This window comes from Lepisosteus oculatus, chromosome 10 (genome assembly GCF_040954835.1).
Source record: "Lepisosteus oculatus isolate fLepOcu1 chromosome 10, fLepOcu1.hap2, whole genome shotgun sequence".
Taxonomy (NCBI): Eukaryota; Metazoa; Chordata; class Actinopteri; order Semionotiformes; family Lepisosteidae; genus Lepisosteus; species Lepisosteus oculatus.
In genome coordinates, this window is record NC_090705.1 from 33,868,399 (window position 1) to 33,886,514 (window position 18,116).

Sequence of the window (18,116 nt, forward strand, 5' to 3'; positions counted from 1 at the left end):
ATGCCTTTAATGACAGCATTGCAACGCTTTGAAATGAAATGGACCATTAAAATATGATGTATTACAAATGACATCTAAAAACTAGTGTATAGCGATCTAAGTGAAAGTGCTTTGATCCAGGCATGCTGTGGTTGAGTCTTGGTCGTGTCCTTAGCTGGGCCCCAAACTACCCAAGTAAAATGAAGTTAAGGTGGGACTAGTTGGCCAGATCTATTTGGAAAACACAGTGACCTCTTAGGCTTCCTGAGCATATGTATTGTAGGTTTGAGGTATTGTCAGTGAAAGAGGTGCCTCTCCTCTAATTGAACCTCCCACACAGGGCTGTGGTACCTGTCGTTAAAACACAAGCCACTCAACACTTCCTCATTCTGTCCTCTCTGAGGTGACTGAGTTTGTGAGCCAAGATGTGGAAAAATTGGAAAATTTCAAAATGGGGTGGGTGTAATAAAGAAAATAGCCGTTCTAATTTAACTTTCTTGCAAGGTGATATGGGCCTAGAGATCATGCCAGACCCTTGGAGCAGAACTGAGTCTAAAATATTGCTGCTTAACCTTAAATTAAAGTCTGGGATACAGTGCAAGCCAGCTGAAAAAGAGAGATGTTCATACATTTCAGTTTAAGATGCAAACAGCCGAGTTCAGGACATATTGCAACTTAAGATCATACACCACCAAGGCCTGCATTACAAAAAGGCTAGAAAAGATAAATGCTTCCATTAGATTCACAGAATCAAACTGCAGAGAGTTTTTTTTCTGAGTTAATTTCTGTTTGCAACACGAGGCTGTGATTCAGGATCCGACCAATTTGCAGGACTCACAATCAAGCTTAAGTACTAAATCATAAAGTACAGTAGTAATTCCTCTTCAGAAGGGCTTCAGTGCATCATTTATTCTTACACAGAAATGTAGCTTTGTTTCCCAAGAATGGATGGCCTCTGTAGGGGACATCTGAGATGGTATTCACTGTAAGAAATGACTTGATTCTTTTGTTGTGAAATAGATTGCTTTATCTCTTTGTATGACAGAAGACATGCATCTACCAGCCAAAGTGACCCTTCATCCCTAAATTTTCAAATAAAAACTAAAACAGGCTACAAGGAGATTGTTGATGGGTACCGATCTATACTGAAAAAGATTACAAACACGTACCCACCTCAAGGCAATCATTAAATGAGATAAAATGATGTGTGATAACTGTCCTCCCGTGTTTGAATTTAGAGAGAATAACTCATCTTGTTAAAATAATGGCATATGACAAGATATAATTTACCCTGTAAAATAAAACCTTTCCCAGGTTCCTTTACCAGGAATTATGGTAGTTTCAAGCAGCCTACTGGTCCAGTGACTTGAATCCCACCAGGACTTCCTTTGTGACTGACTGGCAGCTGTTCACCCATAGTGCATTTCTTTTGACACACGACAAGCTTTCTGGGAATATGCAGAAGGTTCAGCATCAACTGGAGAGGTGCATCCTTTGCTGATGTCATCACAACCCTGCAGGCACCTGAGAAGCCCAAGGGTTTGTAGAGTTCCACAGGAACCCAAGAGAGCTTGGTCTAACTAATTAAACCCCTCACACAAGAATAAAGAGTCCAGCACCTCTTGGATAATCCTGGTCATACACTTAACTTGTGACACCTGACCTGATAATTTGCTGATTATTAGAAGGTTCTGTTAAATTCCAGATTTATGATGTAATTTATGGATAAATGGTGCTTATTGCTTTACAGTATGTTGTGCATTTCAGGTTGATTTCAATATAGCTTTTTCTTTAGTTTGAAAATGAAAACTCAAAACTAGACTGTTTTGACATTAACGTATAAGAAAGTATGTAAACAAGACAAGACCATTCATCCCTCTTTGCTTGTTTGGTAATCTAGTGGCCAAACAAATCTAGAATTTCCTTCTATTGTTTCTTGAAGGAGCTCGGAGTTGGGACCATCTGTTGTATATCAGAGTTATTGCCATATATCATGCTGGCAAACAGAGATGTGCAAATTATTAGTTCTTTCTGAATGAATCAGTAGGGTCGATTCAGGAGTCTTTGGCTGGTTTGTTCATTTGATTCACTAAGTCTTTTGGCCCTGTGAGATGAATTGACCGTCAAGCCTAGAGAGTCACGGCAGGAAATGATTTAAAACTTAAAATCTGTTCCAGACGCAAAGCTCAGAGGATGAAGGGAGTAACTTCGAAACCTGAGCCGGATGCGATATAGTAAATATTAAGCAATCATAAATTGCCAAACTCAATAAAAGCATACATAGACTTTGTATTAATGGACAGTGGGGAATTGAAGGCTGTGTGAAAAATGTATTTTGCTGTTTATAATAATAAACACTAGATATACCTAATACGAGAGAAAAGCATGATTTTTTCTGTCTGTTTTTATTCTGTTTTAAAGCTCGATGAGGCATTTTTTTCCATTGTTTTCAGTATTAATAATTTAGTGTATAACCCTGGTTTGATAGTTTCAGAAATAAGAATATACATTTTTCATGTTAATGTTTCATTTTCTCCATTTATAATTTATTTCACCCTTAGCTTTAGTGAGACGTTTGTTTATAAATGAAAAATAATTTCCTAGTAGTTCAGCATTTATTGATTTACAGTATGTTTAGCTGTATATAAATTATATAAAAAATATACTTTTGAACAAACAGACTAAACTCTTATCCACTAAACTGTATGTACTGTACCGTCAATATTTTCTTTCTGTCACAAATATAATCTTGTTTCTCAAAATACAATACATATCTTTCCATGTGGAAGAAGGAAAACTACAGGAACTATCGATTTTGCATGATCTTATTTTGCAGATTTGTACACTTTAAGACTCGTTTCAATAATTTAAATGAATGTGATATTCAGTGGCATTGTGTGATTTGATCTAAATGTTTTTTTAGTGGAATAATTAAGATGATCAGTCCATATGTTGCTCTAACCCAGTACAAGTTAAAATAATGGCCCAAGCAAATATTATAGCAGTTATTCTTTAAGTAGCTAAATTGGATATAAATATCATTAAATAGATTTTAAATTAAAAATGTGTGATCTGTGAGAATAAGTGTGGTACCATTGCAAAAGAAATAAAAGCAGGGTAAAAGTAAATCGATCTTTCCTTGTAATGTGCTTAACGTACCCTTTGAGCATGACTGAGTTTAACACATTGAGTGTACCCTCAGGTTGCTCAGAGCCCTGACGTTTGTGCTCATGAGACACTCCACTTTGCTCGGTGTGTAGAAAAATAAAGGGAACATTGCCCCCAAGCGTTTCATTATCTCAGTCCTAATTTAGACTACCTTTTAGTTTCCAGTTGTGATCCTGTGTCACAGCTCCCGGGCGTGACCCAGTCTTGTACACCTTAGGATGTTACATACGTGGATCGGATCTCTTCTCCGTCTTCTTTTTCTTGGCCCAGTAGATTTACCTTCTTACGCCTGCCTGTATACGACAGTCCCCCGAGATCAGGAGTCATTATGTTGTTCTTAAAACTCAAAGGCTATTGTATCCTGTTTGTGTTATGGAGACCAAAGCAACAACATATTACTATGCAGGACCTTATGAGAAGCTTTATCAGAGTCAAAAAACATGATGTTTTATGTTCTCAGCAGTCCTTGTTACTTGGTCAACAGAATCTGAACGATACCTTCGCTTTCTAAATCCTTGTTGTCTCTGTCTTAAGATGACATTGTTTTGTAAGTATTTATCTGATTTAGCTCAAGCTGTTGTGTCCATAACTTCACTAATAACAAAAGCAAGGTGTGAGAAATAAGATCTGTAGTTTCCTGGTATTAGGTTTGTCTCCGTTTTTAATAAATTAGTGCAATTCTCCTATTTGTAGATGCAGCCCCCTTCCTTAGTAAGAGTTGAAGTACTGTAGCTAATGGTCTAGGAATAAAATCCCTCATTTCCTAAATTAGGACTGGGAAATTTATTAGTTTGAAACCACCCTAGCTTTATAACCTGTGTGCCTATTTTAAAATTGCCCAATGCTACTGGATACCCTTCTGTCACATGAAATTACTAATGGTACTTGCAAGACGGTAGAAACACTTAAAGAACTCGGACATAAGCATCTTCTTAATGATGATGAGTATTTGCCAATGTATATTTTCCTTTTGTATTTCAACGTGCATGAAGGGCATTTGTTGGAACATAATGGGGTTTGTAACCTGACATTTGCTGCACCATTATTCCCAGTGGGAGTGTTGCATTGCAGAAAACACTCTACTGAATCAACACTGCATTTAAGGCACAGAAATGGACTTACTGTCAGTAAGCATTAGATCATCGGTAATGATTTATATTTCTAACTTTTTCCTTTCAATAGATTTTCATCAGATGGGGTTGAGGTTAGGTAAAAAAATTAATATAGACCTGTATTTTGATAGAGTGTTTTTGTGCATATCAGTTACAATTAGTTTGTAGTTTGTGCACTAATTGCTAAATATGTTTGATTAATTTATCAATCCCTTCATAGTCATTCCTATGTTAGCTTTAGGTAACCAGAAACTGCTGATTCTTAATTAAGTCACTTTTAATATAATCACATTTTTAAGTTTTTGTCCCATGTGTCTTGTCATATCTTGGCCTGCCAAAATGCAATATAAAGTTTGTTCTGCAGTATGTTGGTGGTGGTATATTTTATATCACATGACCTCAAGATTCACAAAACGGGCTTTTTTTGTCGCGTCTAATTGGCTAGCATGTACCTTCATTCTTTTTGTTGTGGTAATTCAAGGTCAGTGTATCATTTTAATGTGTGCATCTGCTTTAGCAAATTACTAAAAGGAAGTTTTGGTACAATAGATGACTGAGAATATATACTGTATCTTCAAGTCATTAATTGAATTCTTTATAGGCAGCACTATATTAATATACATGTAGTACAATTATGGGGATTTGTATGTCCATCTAAATTCTTTGTCTTAATACAGATCTTCTGTGTGTTAATCACTGGCTTTCATGCACAGTCGGGATTTTGGGTGGATTTGATCATGAAAAGACAGCTTAGCTTTCTTGGGAAGTCCAATACCTGGAGTTCTTTCCTTTGCTTCTTACTAAACTCCCCCCTATTCAAGTACGTGTCTAAATGTACTTGGGTGTTGCTCTTAAAGGGTTCCTCCAGTCAAAGTACAACATCAGGAGCTGGTACTACATACATTATTGATGAGTTTTAATAGCTTAATCAAAGTTATTGCATTTTAGCTGGCAATAGTTTGTCAACATTTTTTCTTCATTTATCCTACACTGGTTTAAAAAAATCTTGTAAGCTTGATTATTTTTGCTATTGTCATTATGTACTATATTTAGTATATAATACTATAGTCAGTGAATCTTTCTCCAGTTTCTCCAGTAGGTCTTTACTGTGCATGCAGGAAAACTATACTGTAAATCATCAGCAATAGGGATTACCAAGTAGTTTTATTTATGACATGCATCATTATGAACATGACAGGCTATTTCCTATTCTTTAATATTAAATTCTTTTTTTATTGCCTGCTGATTTTAGGATGACTATGACATAGGCTTACAACTGTTTTGCTTGGATACCGTTAAATATTTTACAATTGACAAAATCCTGTACAAGAAATCCTTATATCCCCAAACGTATTGTATCAAAGAATTTGATTTAAAGAATTTTCTATTCTGAGCAGGAATGTTACAACAATGAAATATGGAATGGAAGCATCATTTCGTTAACATTTGAATTTGCATAGGCCATAGGGAGATCCCACAGTAGCAGATCTGCATGGTTTGCTGCAAGCTGTCCTTAGGACAAGTACAATCTGTTCATTAGTAGCTGAAAAATACTGAAAAGTAGCTTTGGACCATGGTTATGATGTCAAATTTGAAATTCTGAATGTATTTTAAAAGAGATTTAAAAAATGCTGATTTTTGTTTGTCAGTTCATTATCACATTGCAGGTTTTACTAAAATTTAGAGCAGTGATTTTAGCAATTATGCCAAAAAACCTTGTTTACCATTTGTATAAGGTAGGGTGTTAGTTGATATGACAAAACTATTTTAAACCTATTTAGTTTTCCAAGGGAACTCTTGGTTTGTAGTAAGCCTGTTTTTATTACTGGTTCTATATAGCTTATGAAATTGTGGTACATGGAATGTAAAGAAAGGATGTCAAAGCTACAGATGTACAAAGGATTACATATAATTTTTTTCCGTCTCAGACTTGAATTGCAGGGAACAGTAGTAGGGCTCCAAAATATACTGTTGTTTCAGAATATAGAAAAGTCAGTGTGTTTTCCAATTATCTCATTGACCTGTAGCAGTCTGAGCTGCAGAACAAAATAGATGTTTCCACACCTAGAAGAGCATTTAACCTGTGTTACATTTAGCAATAGCTGCTACTAACAGTTCAGTTTGGCTTTGTGGTTTGTCCATCCCTTTGAATTCAAGGAAAACAATTTTGTTCCTCTTGGCTTCACTGTTGCATATTCTTTGGAGCCTTTTAAACAAGATTACATTTTACATTTGATTAAATGGTGTTTTGGTTTTCATTGCTGGCTTTTTGTTAACAGATGACATATCTGTTTTCTTGTTACAACTGCCTTTGCAAAAGCATGGAAACACTACAGTGATCTTATTTCAAATTGATATTGTTGTAGCACATTCACTGTTTCAGAAGGCAAATGTTTCATCTTATCTAAATCGTGTTACTCCTAATATTGAAGAATTGCCATGTTCCACTTTTTACATGGTTTCTGGGTTGCCATTATGTTTTCCTGTAAGGAACTGAATTGAAAATCTGGGTGAAAATGCTCATTGTATTCCAGGCATGGGTCAGTCTAATTAGAAAAAACAGCATGGCAAAGCACTGTAGATGTTTTCTGCTAGTCTCCAAAGTAAACCATTTAACAGTTAAGGGAAAGTATTTATGGAGGAAAGCATCTTGACATTACCTTTATAAATATTTGAGGCTGTTCGTATCAAAGACTTATTCTGCATTGCAGTAAAAGATGAGTCAACATCAAACTGTTCTTTAATTACTTATTAGTTGCATTTCACTGTCTGTTTTATTCCAGGTATGTTTTAACCTGTTTAATTTGAATTAGTAAAAACAAATACTGTACGGAAACATTTCTATGAGATTGTAGGGAGTAAAATGAAAATCCTCTGTTCACTACTTTTTCTCCAGTGGGTTAGCTTATGTATTTGTAAGTCCTCTTTACAGTACAGAGGGTTGAGGAAACCAAGTCTCGCAGTAGTCATTAGCTTCCTTTTTTTTCCTGAAAGAAGTGGTCTAAGGTGAAAAACAAATCTAAATTAATGAAATGACATCTAATGTGAATCCTTTACATTCACAATTTTATCTTTGTTTTATACTTTATTGAGTATATGTTAAAGGTCTACCAAGTAAGGCATATTCCATTGATCAATGGAATAAAGTCACAAAATGGGAATTGGTACTCTTAAATATTAGCTTAACTTTTAGTCATTTAGTTCTTGCATGGAAATGTCTGTTTTTGCTTTAAACCCAAAAGCTTGATATTTCTAAAGGTGAATTGCATTGCTTTAAACTGCAAAGATTGCTAGGTATGTTTTTGCTGAATTCATATCCTTTGTTTAGCTTGAAAATTTCCACAAGCAAATAGAAGTAAAATAACATGTTTGTCTAAAGACTCCTTCTTTATTTTTTTTCTAACGGAACTTTATGTAGATGGCGTTCACGTAATCGACATCTGTGGCACTTTTTTTTTTCCCCGACGAGGGGCTGTGCACTAACAGAGCATTTGGTGTGGGGGGGAGGCAAGAGATGCCGATCAAAACAATGGCATTCATTTCCATGCATTCCTCACCTGACCTTTCTGCAGGACAATCATTGCTAATCAAGTGCTGGAATAAAGGGGAGCAGAGGGGGCTGTGGGGGCAAGCAGGCCTGGCCGAGGGCCAGAGGCAGGCAAGGAGAAAAGGGTAGGTGGGGAGGGAGGGGAGCCGTTCTGCAGACACGACCTGGGTCAGCCTTGATTTGCAGCTCCTGCTCACAGTGGAAAGGCACTGTCAGTTTTGTAAACACAAGAAGGCTGGGTGAATTGGAGCGAGGGTAAGATTAGCATATTAATGAGACTGCCCCCCTCCCCTGCCCTCCCTTCTTTCCCCCGATTCCCTCAATGAAGCAGTGTGCGCGCCCACTCTGAGTCACACACACGAACCGTGCTCACACACTCCTGCCTGCTTCAATTTTGTGCAGCCGCTGCTTGTACTGGATACAAAATAAAGGAGCCAAAGAAAATGTTCCACTGGAGCTGAGAGGATTCTATTTTTTTTGCCTCCTCCCCTCTCCCTCCAAATTGCTTCTAGTTTCCAAACGGTGGTCTGGATTTGTTTGCACCCAGCAGGGGATTTATTTTAGGTCCTGGGGATTTTTCTCAGGGGGTGAAAGGGTGAAAAGCAAGCAAGCAGATGTGAAAGGGAAAACTCAAAGATCTATCTATCAAACATTTATTTTTCCTATTTGTGTTTGCAATCAACCTGCTCTGATAACCCGGTTTCTTTGCGGCGAACGGGTGCTGATGTAGTGAAACTACCCCCACCCCCCCCACCCCCCAACCCTATCCCTTCGCCACCGGCTCGAGAGCTCTCCCCTGCCCCCGGCCTCTCGGCCCGAGAGGGGCTCTCCGGCCTGGGGCAGCGCATGCAGCGCAGCAGCCTGGCCTCTATGCGGTTGTGCGCGCGCGGGGAGACCTGGCTGGCCGTCGGGCCCGGGACCGAGAAGCAGGTGCCGTCCGCATGGAGAGAAGCGGCTGCAGCCCGTTCCCCGTGTGCTGGGCTAGAGGTACTCGTACTCGCAACGTCCTCCCATCGTTCTCTCTTTTTTTTAAAAAAAAAATCTTAATTTTCTGTTCATTATTCCTCCACCCACCTCATTGATTTTCATCTTAACTTGTGCCGTTTTGCAGCTAGAAAGTGCTCCAGCTTCAGAGTAACCCATTATCTTCTGATGTATGCATGCCACTTGCTATATACTATATAGACATATGCCCATGAAAGTATCTGTGTGTGGATCTTTTTAATGTCCAGCCATTTCCACAAAATTGTGTTGCAGTCTAACGACTGATTTGTCAGCCTTAGCAGGTCTGCTTCATCAGCTTTGATAGTGCTGTGGGTTTCACTTCATTCCTGGGGCTTAGTGCTGAAGTGCTGGATTCTGCCTGCGGGCTTTCAGCGCAGAATTACTTTATTCTGCATTATTAAGATTAACTTTATTTACATGCCGTCTGTCTTGCTGCATTAATTTCACGTTCTGGTTTAAAAGGGCACAATTTATTCCACCCACTAAGAAACTACAGCTTGCCTGCCTTCCCTGTAAACTGTTGGTCATAATGTTCTGCTTGACTTTTTTTATTCGGGTGTAAAGAAGCATTCTTAGGGGTGAATTCCTGTTTTTGCGATTAAGGCGGCTGTGATTAGTTTGGTTTCAGAGTAACTAGGGCAAATAAGTGACTTCATTGCAGCATTGCATACTGTTATTTCCATTGGTTGGGCTTGGAAATGTGTATATATTTTTGAAAGCAGTACAGAAGAGCAAAATTTTATACAATGTTTTAATAAACATTTCCATAAAGAATCTTTTTTTTTTCAAAAATCAAAACTTTGAATGGGATTAATACAGTATATTTTGTGATAAAACAATAACGAAAGTTAAATCTTTCGCATGAAACAATACTGAAAATATTGGTCCTTGGTTCTTTTATAGTGATGAATGTAGTGACACAGATAAGAGATGACTGAAATGTGCAGCAGAGTCCAGGAAGTAATGAAAGCCCTGGAGAGAAGCTGGGAGATCAGTGGGAAACTGGATTGTGTAGTAATGAGGGGCCAGTGCACTCAGGAGCAGGTGCTGGCTGATGAAGTTGAAGAGGTATTTGTAGGACATAGCAGCTGAAACTATTGATCCTCATGCAAGTAAAAGGAGGGAAAAGGCTAAAACTATTGCGCACACGCCTGCCATGGACATCCCTGTAATCAACGTGCACTCAGAGAGGACAGCACTTAATAATCGTGATTGTGTTGCATCCTCCTTTAAACCCTGGAAATGGGTAGGTTATTAAAATTGAATGAAGAAATAACAATTGTCAATGAAGCCAAGATCCAGCCACTCCACCCTATTTCAATAAACCTCTTGGGGGAAACCTCAGATATTAATGTACAGAGAACTTGATAATTGGCTTGTAATTGAACTAGCAGTAGCCCTAATTGTCAGCTTGTCAAGGACCAATGTTAGATCCATAAACCAGTGACAGACATCCAGCTTCAGTGGTTTCTATGTTTAATAAATTCTAAGTAATAATAGATTGCATAGAACGTGAATGTGCCATTAACTATGAAAACAATTCTGGTCACACTGGTATTTTTTAGAAGTATCCTTTGGGAATAGCGGAGCCGCCTAAGGTGTAGTATTCAGCGTGAGACAGTGTTTGAGTCTATTCACAGCTTCACAAGAAGTATCGTAGGTCAGTGCTGGAGCCTTCTTGCAGTTTTTGATGTACAGTACAGTAAGATTGTCAGCACTTGTCAACAATCCTCTGCAAATAAAATGAACATCTACCCCACCCTATTAAGATATTTGAAAAATGTTCCAGAATAACAGAGGTGTTTTTTTCATATACCTACTGATGTAAAGGAAATCATTTCATTGTGAGTTGTAGTTTTCTTTTAGAAAGTGATAACTGTGTTCAGTAGCAATATGGATTTTCTCATAGCTACAATATATACAGTATAGTCAAAAATCTACAATGTTGATGTTTAATTGCTACCTGTTATGACCTTGGTAGGCTTCTTTTGGGTTATTTTTTCCCACAGTTCTTTCTTCAGAAGGCAGAGTGCTTTGCACAGCCTGGTAAATCGATTACATATTAATCAGTGTATTAGTCAATAATGCTGTGGTTCAATGTACTGTTTCAGCTTTCTTTTTCCCTTCTGCAATGCTGCTTAATATTTTAATTCCTTAATGCAATGAAAATGTATTTTTTATTATATTAAGGAAGTTAAACATGGGATTAAGTTGCCGATTTTCAGAGTTAAGGCGATCCCATGGCTAGATGTTAGCTTCCTGATTGAAGATGATACGCAAGAATTCCTGTAGTCGATAACTGTCAGAATGTGAAGCATTTTCTAATAACAGATTTCTTTGGGGGCAGAGGAATTGAAAGAAGGCTGCTGTACGGAATTTTTTTGTGTCCATGACCTTCTCTCCCTGCAGAAATGGAGTATTAGGAAGTGAATATGTAAAGTGGTAGCATGAACACTAATTGCTTTTTTACATGTTTTATCTGGATAAAGACCTCATCACTGGTGAATGTTACCGTGCTTGATAGAGAACAATAGTATGGGGACTTATTCTGCTCTTTGGATCTTTTTTTTATTTTTGCCTCTAAGGCCACCTATAACATTCAAGCCTTTTACATGGTACATATATCTACGGGCAGCCTAGGCTGTATTTTACTATTGTAAAACCAGCCCATCCTGGAAAAAAAAGCCCTGCTGGAGGGCCAGATCCTGCTTTTAGATTGGATAAATCAGCTTAAAACGGTTTCCATTGTGTTCGTATTGAAGCAGAATCAGCCTCTTTATAAAACAGAAATATCCCCAAGCTTCAGGAGGGGGAGAGCAGGCTGTGTGGCGTCTCTTCTGAGTTTAATTCACTCTGGAGTATAAATATTGTACACTACACTGTGCTATATTTAGGATAAGATGGTGATTAAACAGGTTCCTTCATTAGCAAATTATATCGCGCATTCTAGTGTACTACTTTGGAATCATTGATATTTAAAATATGGTTAAAGATTGAAACATGCCATTTGTTTTTCTTGCATTTCTTACTGTTTTTCCCCTTTCTGACGTGTTGGATTGCATTATACTATAGAGCTTAACATTCAGAATCTTGTCAGAATGTTTACATTGCGAAGACAACATGTTTGTCTTAAGACTGGCGACCTGGGTGTATCCTGCCATGTGCCCATTGCTTGCCAACATAGGCTTTGGCTCCCTGAGACCCTGCATTGGATGAGGCTGTTAGAAAATGATGGATGGATTGACTCATTTTTACTGATATCACATATTCTGGGAAAAAAAGACTAGCAATGACTACTTCAGCTCCGATATCCCCTTTGACAGGTGGTGAATGTTGAGCTAAACTTAGGTTTGGTTTAATGATCTGTGTCAGGATTAACTATACTCCACTGTTCTGAACAGTATGCAGTGCAGAGTGGCAGGTTTGATACGTGATTTAAAAATAAACCCAGAGAAGCTTTAATGTTTTTAACATGGGTAAAAGACAGATGTGACAGCAATATTCTGGTGTTTTTTGTAGAGCCAATCCATTGGGATTTGGTCAGTGTATTTCACGTCTGCAGGCTCCGGTTTATGTTGAAAACCAACCATCTGCCTATTTCATACATTTACTTAGAAACACTTTATCTGAGCTACTGGATGAAGGGAAAGTTTTAGGCCTGTGCTCTTAGCAGGCTTAGTGTGCTAGGAGAGCACTGGAAAATCCAGGCACAGATGGTCTCACCAAGCCAGGTGGTATGCTTTCAATAGGTGACTGCTCTGACATATACGTTTTCACTGTTAGGAGATGGCTGAGCCTCAAGGGCACCTCCAGATGTCATGAAGTTTAATTATATTTCATGAAAAAGTAAGGAACTGTTAATTGTGCTTTAATATTGAATCTTAATGTTAGACTTTACAAAATTCAAATATCCTAAATAAAAATAGACCTAATACCTGAATTAATTTTGATGTTTTTAAATGACACCCCTATTTTTTACTTACTGCAATAGGATTGGTTTTAAAAAATGGCATGGTGTCTTTACGTCTTAGAGATATTTCTCACTTTGCTCATATATACTGCAGCTGGTTTTTGAAGTGGTTTCCCTACATGCTTTGAGCTCCAGCAGACTTAACTGTTTTCCCATTTTAGGGGGGCTCTGAATTTGAGGTGTTCAGTTTCCGTTTTTGATCAATTTTCAAAAGGTTACTGTTTGCTTAATGTTGTGTTGTGATTAAAATACGTTGATATGGGAGTTGTAGCCGTGGAAGTGCTGTGAAGTGAGATCAGAAATTTGTGGACACTTTCTCAAAGGGAAGTTTATTCAGTACGATTCTGCCTTGGGCTCTTCTCACAAGAGAGGTTTAGAATTGCCTTGTTATACAGTATATTGACATTGAATAATGTGACCTCGGCTTTTTGCTTTTTGGGTGGCTTTTCAGTTTTGAATTCTCATTTGCAAATGGGACAGAAAGGAGAGGGGTCTATCCAAGTTGCAGAGACCATCCTTTTGTGAAATGTCATGCAAAAGTTGCATGTAATATTTTTTTTCAGTATGAGAAGTTGTCCATTTTCTAATTGGAAGCTATTCAAAAGTGATACTACTTGAACTGATTGAACTACTTAACAATAAAGAGAGATGCTTTTAAAAAATGCATTCGTTTTTGCAGTCCATTAATGTAACTATGTGTATCTATTTTTAAATATGTGCAGTAAGCAGAGGGACGTGTTTTTTTTCCAGTTCAGCAGTAGGTGTTGTCAGTGAAGCAGTCCCATCTTCACGAGTTTATTGGGTAGAGGCAGTCCTTTTGTTACCCTGGCAGATTCAGTCCAAGGAATCTGTAAGCCTCTGTGTGATGACCAGCTTGGTAAGGGCCTTTCTAAAAACTCTGTTGTGCTCAGTGAAGCAGAAACAGCAAGCCCATATTGTATCAGCTCCTCCTTTGTTACAACCCTGTCAGCTGATCAAGAGTAGAATTAACCTTTTGTTTGCCTTGACCCATTTGTGCCACTGCAACCAGAAAGACGTCCTAAAAATGTTTAAAAAATGTTTCACAGTATACTGGCCAAAAATGAGGTTAAGGAGTAAATACGGAAAAAGACATGTTTGTTTAAGGTTGTCTTCTATATGTATTGTAACAGAGCACCTTACTACTTTAACAAAATAAAAATGGATGGATAAAGCAGGCTCCATTTTGATGTACTGTATAATGCAGTCAGTCTCTTCCTGAAGGTTAAAGCGCTTTAAAATCCTTTGGGATCAGCTTGAGACTGATATATAAAACTAGGTTTCCATTTCTTGCATCAGTGTGTAGGCTGTGGAAGGCTATGTAAATTAAATTTACGGCTTATTTGAATAAAACATGCCTTACATGTAGCTGTTGACCCTTCGATGACATACAGTAATACTGTAAATCTAGGATATCCTCACTGAGATCATGGCAGGTCAGATTGGTTGAGACTGAAGTTCTTTAGAATTGGGTCACTTTTCATAGAAGATTCTGTTCTACTGCAGAATTATACGAGGCCTGTGACTAGGGTTCATGAATCAATTGTCAAAACAGTATTTTGTAAAATTCCTTTTCTGCTTGGCCTTTTCTCACACTCATTGTAAAAATACCAGTGAAGCTTTTTGTTGTTTTAGGCACTACAATATGCCCAGTACAGCTGAGTGTTTCTTAAAAATCTCTTACAATTGTAATGATACATAAAGTATTCTCTGAGTGGATTTCTCTGCTGTTGTGACAGAAATACAAGTGGCACCCTGTAGCCAAAATAAATGTTCTGTAGCCTAGGCATTAAGTTTTCTTTTTTCTTTTTTACATCCTTAGCAAGGATGTAATTAAATATGAGGAAGGCAAGACCTTATGAAAATACTGGAGTGTGGGTATTGTACATTAAAGGGCATTAAAGGTTCAGTCTGTTTTTATTATTTAACCTTAGCAAGCAATTAAATTGCTTAAAATGTGCTTGGAAACTTGATGTACTTTGTTCCATTCAAATAAACTAGCCCTCAAGATCCAACCAAAGCATACTGTAGGTTTACAATGCAAATAACACGAGACACTTTATTACTACTTAGATCCTTCTTAAACATAGAAAATGACTTGTGAGTTTGGTGAATTGTAAGTTCTGTTAGAAGACTTTTTCTGAACGTGTTTCCACAAGGAGAGGGCAGATGCCTGTGGATTGTGGTGATGATGGCAGGATGTGCTTCAAGGCAGAGAGGATGCTTTGTTTAACCCCCAGCAGCACCCCTTTGCCTAAATTCTGATTGTTTAGAATCAAATCCCAGGAAAATTCATAGGGATCAGTGGTTGTGGCTAGTATTTTTTAATCTCTACTTAAATATCTATACTGGCCAGGTTTTCCTTCTGCTTTCTGCCTATTTTGAGGATTTTTTCCATTTTGTCGTGGTGAATGCATGTGATAAGAAACTTGATTGTATAAAAGTGGCTTCGAAAAGAAAAATAAATAGTGAGAGCAGATAGTAGAATTTAACAGCTCCAATGAAGGTTTGGAATACTGAAGGAAAGTAGACACAAACCAGTTAAATAAAAGCCCTTGTAAAAAAGGTTTTGAGTCTAGATTTGAAAGAGCTCAAGGAAGTTGACCCCCTGAGCTTTCCAGAGCTTTGGGGCATAGCAGGTGATGGCCCCCCTCACCCATAGAGTGTAGAAGGGCTTGGGGGACAGACAGGAGACCAAAATTAGATGAATAAAGGTTGTTAAGTGATAGTAGTGATAGTTATGTGGACAGGTGACAATGCAGAGCCTTATAGGTGAGCATGAGGATTTTGAAGTTGCTATGAAACTTGATAGGAAGCCAGTGGAAGGATGCCAGAATAGGAGTGGTCACTTGCACTAGTCAGGAATCTGGCTGCCGAATTCTGGACACGCTGAAGTTTGTTCAATGTAGACTAAGATACCCAAGTGAGTAGGACATTGCAGTAATCAATTTGAGAGAAAATGACCAGCTTTTCAACAAGTTAGCAACACAATAGAACATAGTCTGGTGATATTTCAGAGTGTCTTCCGGCCTAATAGAGTCTTTTCTTCACAGCACCGCCTATAGTCTGATGCATCATAGCAGTCAGCTTGAGCGCTAGTTCATTACATTTTCACTGTGAAGGAATGAAACAAATTAATCTTAGCTGAATTTCTCATTCTAGCTCCTTGGTGCTTTATCAATGTTATCTTCTGTATTGATCTCTAAGACCAGGAACCGACCTAAGAATACACCAAATGCATGTAAAGTACCTGTGTAATGTGTTGTACTAGCATGTTTCTAATGATCTGCCGTCGGTGGAAGCTGATCCCTGATAGCTGTTTTTAAAATTTTCATAAAATGTGTGCTTGTTTACAAATGTGTTATAATTCAGAAACATGCAATATACTGTACAGCCCTAAAGGATAGCGTGCAGGTGTCAAACAAAGTCACAGAAAAATGTTTAAAATAAAGATGGGAAAAATCCTGTTCAATTTTCAGTGTAACCTGACAATTTTCAGACATGACCTACCCAAGCATTAATACAATCCTGGCATTAGAAAACTCAGCATTGTTTCTTGAAGTCATGCCATTGTAATCCTAATGCTGTGTGGTCTAGCATTGTCCTGCTAGAAATTTTTCACTTTTGGATTGACAGGAAGGAACAAAAAGATATTGGCTTGAGCATTTGAGTTTATCCTAGAGCAGTCAAGTTGCCGTCACACTGCGGCAAAAATGTTCATGTGGTAAAGGAGATTCCTTTCCTCACACCAGTGGTCGGCAGCCTTTCAGGAGGGGTATGTGAAGACTTACAGTGGCCCATGCACTGGATACTTGTTTAATGTTGTTAATAGCCCTACTTACATTTCAATTAATAAGAATATAATATTAAAATATAATACTCTTTAAAATTAATATACATATCTTACCATTTAGTATGATTATTGGCAATCTCAGGCTCGTAGCGTGACGATAGTTTAAACAGCATGCAAGCCTCTGAGTGTTGTTAACCAGCCACTGGAAGGACAAAGAGCTGACTTTGTGTGCAAATACCTGTTCACAGACTTATGTTGATCCAAAATCTCTTTGTGCTGCCGACCCCCACCTCTTAACTTCCACTGCCTGTTTGGTTTTGCCATGCGACAGTCGGTATAACTCTCACCATAATGACTCTGGTCTTCATTCAGGTCTGTCCAAGGCAAAACAGTATTCATCAATTAATAAAACATTACACCACTGTCTCTGTTGCCACCTTCTAAGCACTCTAGCTGACCGAAGATGGCATTTACATTGTTCATCTGCCTGCATTACCCCAGAACAGACTTTTGAGCATGCAGACCAATTTCATGTAGATGGCGATCTAAAGTTTTCTGATATACGTTTTGTTTCTTCCTGAAATTTCCCATGCTGTAGCCCCTGTCATCTCAAAACAATAATGTCGATGGATCAGACAGGTGTGATGACCCTGGGATGACTACCTTGGACTGGTCTACTGATTTTTGACCTGGACCATCTTGTTCTCTCAAGCTGCTTCTCTTTAGTGATGCTGATAGCAACCAGATAGTTTTCATTATCGAGGGATGTGGTCATATCTTTCTTTGTTCTTGCCTTAATTAAATTCATTTATGGTTGCTGTTTATCCCGATTCTTAATGGACTTAGTTTGCTGCTGTTAACTCAATTCAAGTAAGGAATGCTGAAACTGGTCTTCTTTAAATTGCTTGACTTGAGCTGAGTGCTTTATTCCAAAAAACCTGTTTGTTCATTGCTCAAATTGTAAATAACATTGTGTGCAGTGAGCTGTTTTATGCAAAATGTTACATTTTCATTCAGTATCTGTATATATATTTACCAGTTGAAAGTTATTTTTTTAATACTTTTTGTTTTTGGCACAGTTGTCTTATAAATAGTCTGAATACTTTAATTCCCTAGCAACACACAATTGAACTGCAGTGTTGTGCAGACCCTGCTTTTAGGTGATGCAGTATTTTTCTGTGAGCACTTTCAGAACAATGGCCAGCAATTTTAGAGAGTCTGAATTTAGCTGCAGTACAGAAGTTTAACCCTACGCATTGTTTTGTTTTCTGCACTCTGTTTTTTACTGAGCATGATTTAAAAAAATATATTTTTTTCCCAGCAGCAGTAATTTGTGGGGAGAAAATTATGCTTCTATATATATAGTGTTTTGCTCTTTAAGATATAGACAGCATGATGCAGAGTAGTGATGCTAGATATACTTAAAAAATTAGAAGTAATTAACTTGCAGACTTGCAATAACATAATGATACTATCCGTGTCTAAATTAGAAATTAAAATGAAGGTTTTTCAGACTATGCTTAA

General features: G+C 37.8%; 1 protein-coding gene across 24 annotated transcripts in view; it reads left to right on the forward strand.

The window, feature by feature from the left end:
* LOC138241535 (focal adhesion kinase 1) overlaps positions 1-18,116 on the forward strand; it is a 163,557-nt gene that overhangs the window by 52,792 nt on the left and 92,649 nt on the right. The window contains exon 1 of one of the 24 annotated variants that reach the window (XM_069195137.1): positions 8,599-8,793. The exons of 21 other annotated variants lie outside the window; for them this stretch is intronic. In XM_069195137.1, the coding sequence (XP_069051238.1) occupies positions 8,748-8,793 (46 nt within the window). In that variant the 5' untranslated portion in view covers positions 8,599-8,747. Of the gene's footprint in view, positions 1-8,598; positions 8,794-18,116 lie in introns of those variants that run through there. 2 more of the 24 variants (XM_069195138.1, XM_069195139.1) reach the window with 2 other exon arrangements.